The sequence below is a fragment of the Guillardia theta genome (assembly GCF_000315625.1).
Source record: "Guillardia theta CCMP2712 unplaced genomic scaffold GUITHscaffold_110, whole genome shotgun sequence".
NCBI lineage: Eukaryota > Cryptophyceae > Pyrenomonadales > Geminigeraceae > Guillardia > Guillardia theta.
The window spans coordinates 59,079-60,989 of NW_005434564.1; the positions used below are offsets into that span (position 1 = coordinate 59,079).

General features: G+C 55.5%; 1 protein-coding gene across 1 annotated transcript in view; it reads right to left on the reverse strand.

The window, feature by feature from the left end:
* Nucleotides 1–1,147: 1,147 nt before the first annotated feature.
* GUITHDRAFT_145772 (hypothetical protein) overlaps nucleotides 1,148–1,911 on the reverse strand; it is a gene marked incomplete at both ends in the record, with an annotated part of 2,433 nt that continues 1,669 nt past the window's right edge. Inside the window, 3 exons of the mRNA XM_005823329.1 lie at nucleotides 1,148–1,207; nucleotides 1,265–1,334; nucleotides 1,602–1,722. Coding sequence (XP_005823386.1) covers nucleotides 1,148–1,207; nucleotides 1,265–1,334; nucleotides 1,602–1,722 — 251 coding nt within the window. The remainder of the gene's footprint in view (nucleotides 1,208–1,264; nucleotides 1,335–1,601; nucleotides 1,723–1,911) is intronic.

The window sequence follows — 1,911 nt, forward strand, 5'->3', positions numbered from 1 at the left end:
GAGGAGGAGGAGGAGGAGGAGGAAGAGATCTGTTGTATGAGTGGGAGAGCAAGCACCGCAGTGCTCAGCATCGACACTCTCACACAACTTTCAGGTCCTCCCTCTTCCCCTTGCCCGTCTCAATTGTCTCTCCTCCTCCACCTCCTCCTCCACCACCACGACCTGCTCCTCCTGCTCCTCCTGCTCCTCCTGCTCCTCCTCTTTCTTCTATTTCTCTTCCTCTTTTCCTCCTCTTCCTCCTCTTTCACTATTCTTATCCTCTTTCTCACTTCTAATCTTTTTCCTCCTCTCCTCCCTCCCTGACTGGTTGCAGCGTTCGCAAGCGCACAACCCCTTCCATCCGTAGCATGCATGACGAAACGGTCTACTACTTTCTATTTCCCCTCCTGCTCCTTCCTATACCCTCCTCCTCTTTCTCCCTCTTCTCCCTCTCCTTCCTCCTCCTTCTCTCCCCCCAACTTGATCTGACAGTGTCCTGCTGTGAGCAGGAGGCAACGGACGAGAGAAGTTTGACTGCTCGCTCGGCGATCTCTGAGACTTTGGAGTTTTCTTGGGATGAGGGGAATCTCGAAAGCAGGACAAGACTCCGACCCATAGAGGTGAGAGGGAAGTCGAGGAGAGAGGTGAGCATGACGATGATGACGATGATGACGATGATGATGATGATGATGATGATGATGATGATGATGATGATGATGATGATGATGCTAATGCTGCTGCTGCTGCTGCTGCTGCTGCTGCTGCTGCTGCTGCTGCTGCTGCTGCTGCTGCTGCTGCTGCTGCTGCTGCTGCTGCTGCTGCTGCTGCTGCTGATGTTGATGATGATGCCGATGATGAGGATGATGAGGATGATGAGGAGGTGTTGGTGGTTGCGGTGGTGGTGGTGGTTGAGAGGGCGATCGACGAGGAGGAAGGATGCGGGTTAAGAGGAGGGGAAACAGAGGAGGAGGATGACGTGCCAGGCAGGTGGCAACGAGCACCAGAGACTTTGCGATTCAGAGAACAATCCTTGACGTGTAGATCGATTACATCTCCTTCCTCTACAAATTCCTGCAACTCCCTCCCCTCCCCTCCGCTTCCTCTGCCCCGTTGCACCCAACTTGTTCGTTCAAGAGTTCTTCACATTTCCTTGTAGCCCTTTCTCCTCCTATGGCCCCATCCCCTTAATTTCCTGCTCCTCCTGCTCCTCCTCTTCCTCGTCGTCCTTCTGCAAAGTCCGGTCAAGGTTCCTCCTCCTTCTCCTCCTCCTCCTCCTCCTCCTCACCAGTTGGATCACCCGGCTCATGTCTGTCAGCTCCGCAAGCTCCACCGGCAGCTCGAAATCGTCGTCCTCCCTGTCGCACTGTGAGGGAGAGCGAGAGGAGGAAAGGAAAGAAGGAAAGGGAGAAGGGGCGGTGTAAGGAACTAGTGGAGGACAGAAGGAGGGAACGAGGAAGCGAAGGAGGGAGGGATGAAAGTAGGAGGGAGGGAGGAGGGGAGAATCAGGGAGTAAGGTAGAAATAAGAGGAGGGAGGGAGGGAGAATTTAGGGAGTGAGGGAGTGAGAGAGGGGATACAGGAGGAAGCGTTGGGGGCAAGAAGGGAAGAAGAAGGAGGAAGTACGGGATGATGATTGCGTCTTGGATGCCGGGGGCTGGGCGGTAGAGAAGGATGCTGGAGCAGGAGACGTGGACGATCGAAGCGCCAAGATTGTCCGCGATCACACTTGCGACATCGATGATGTCTGGAGGAAAAGATCATGAGAGAGGAGGAGGAAGAGGAGGAGGAGGAGGAAGAGGAGGAGGAGGAGGAGGAGGAGGAGGAGGAGGAGGAGGAGGAGGAGGAGGAGGAGGAGGAGGAGGAGGAGGAGGAGGAGGAGGAGGAGGAGGAGGAGGAGGAGGAGGAGGAGGAGGAGGAGGAGGAGGAGGAGAGA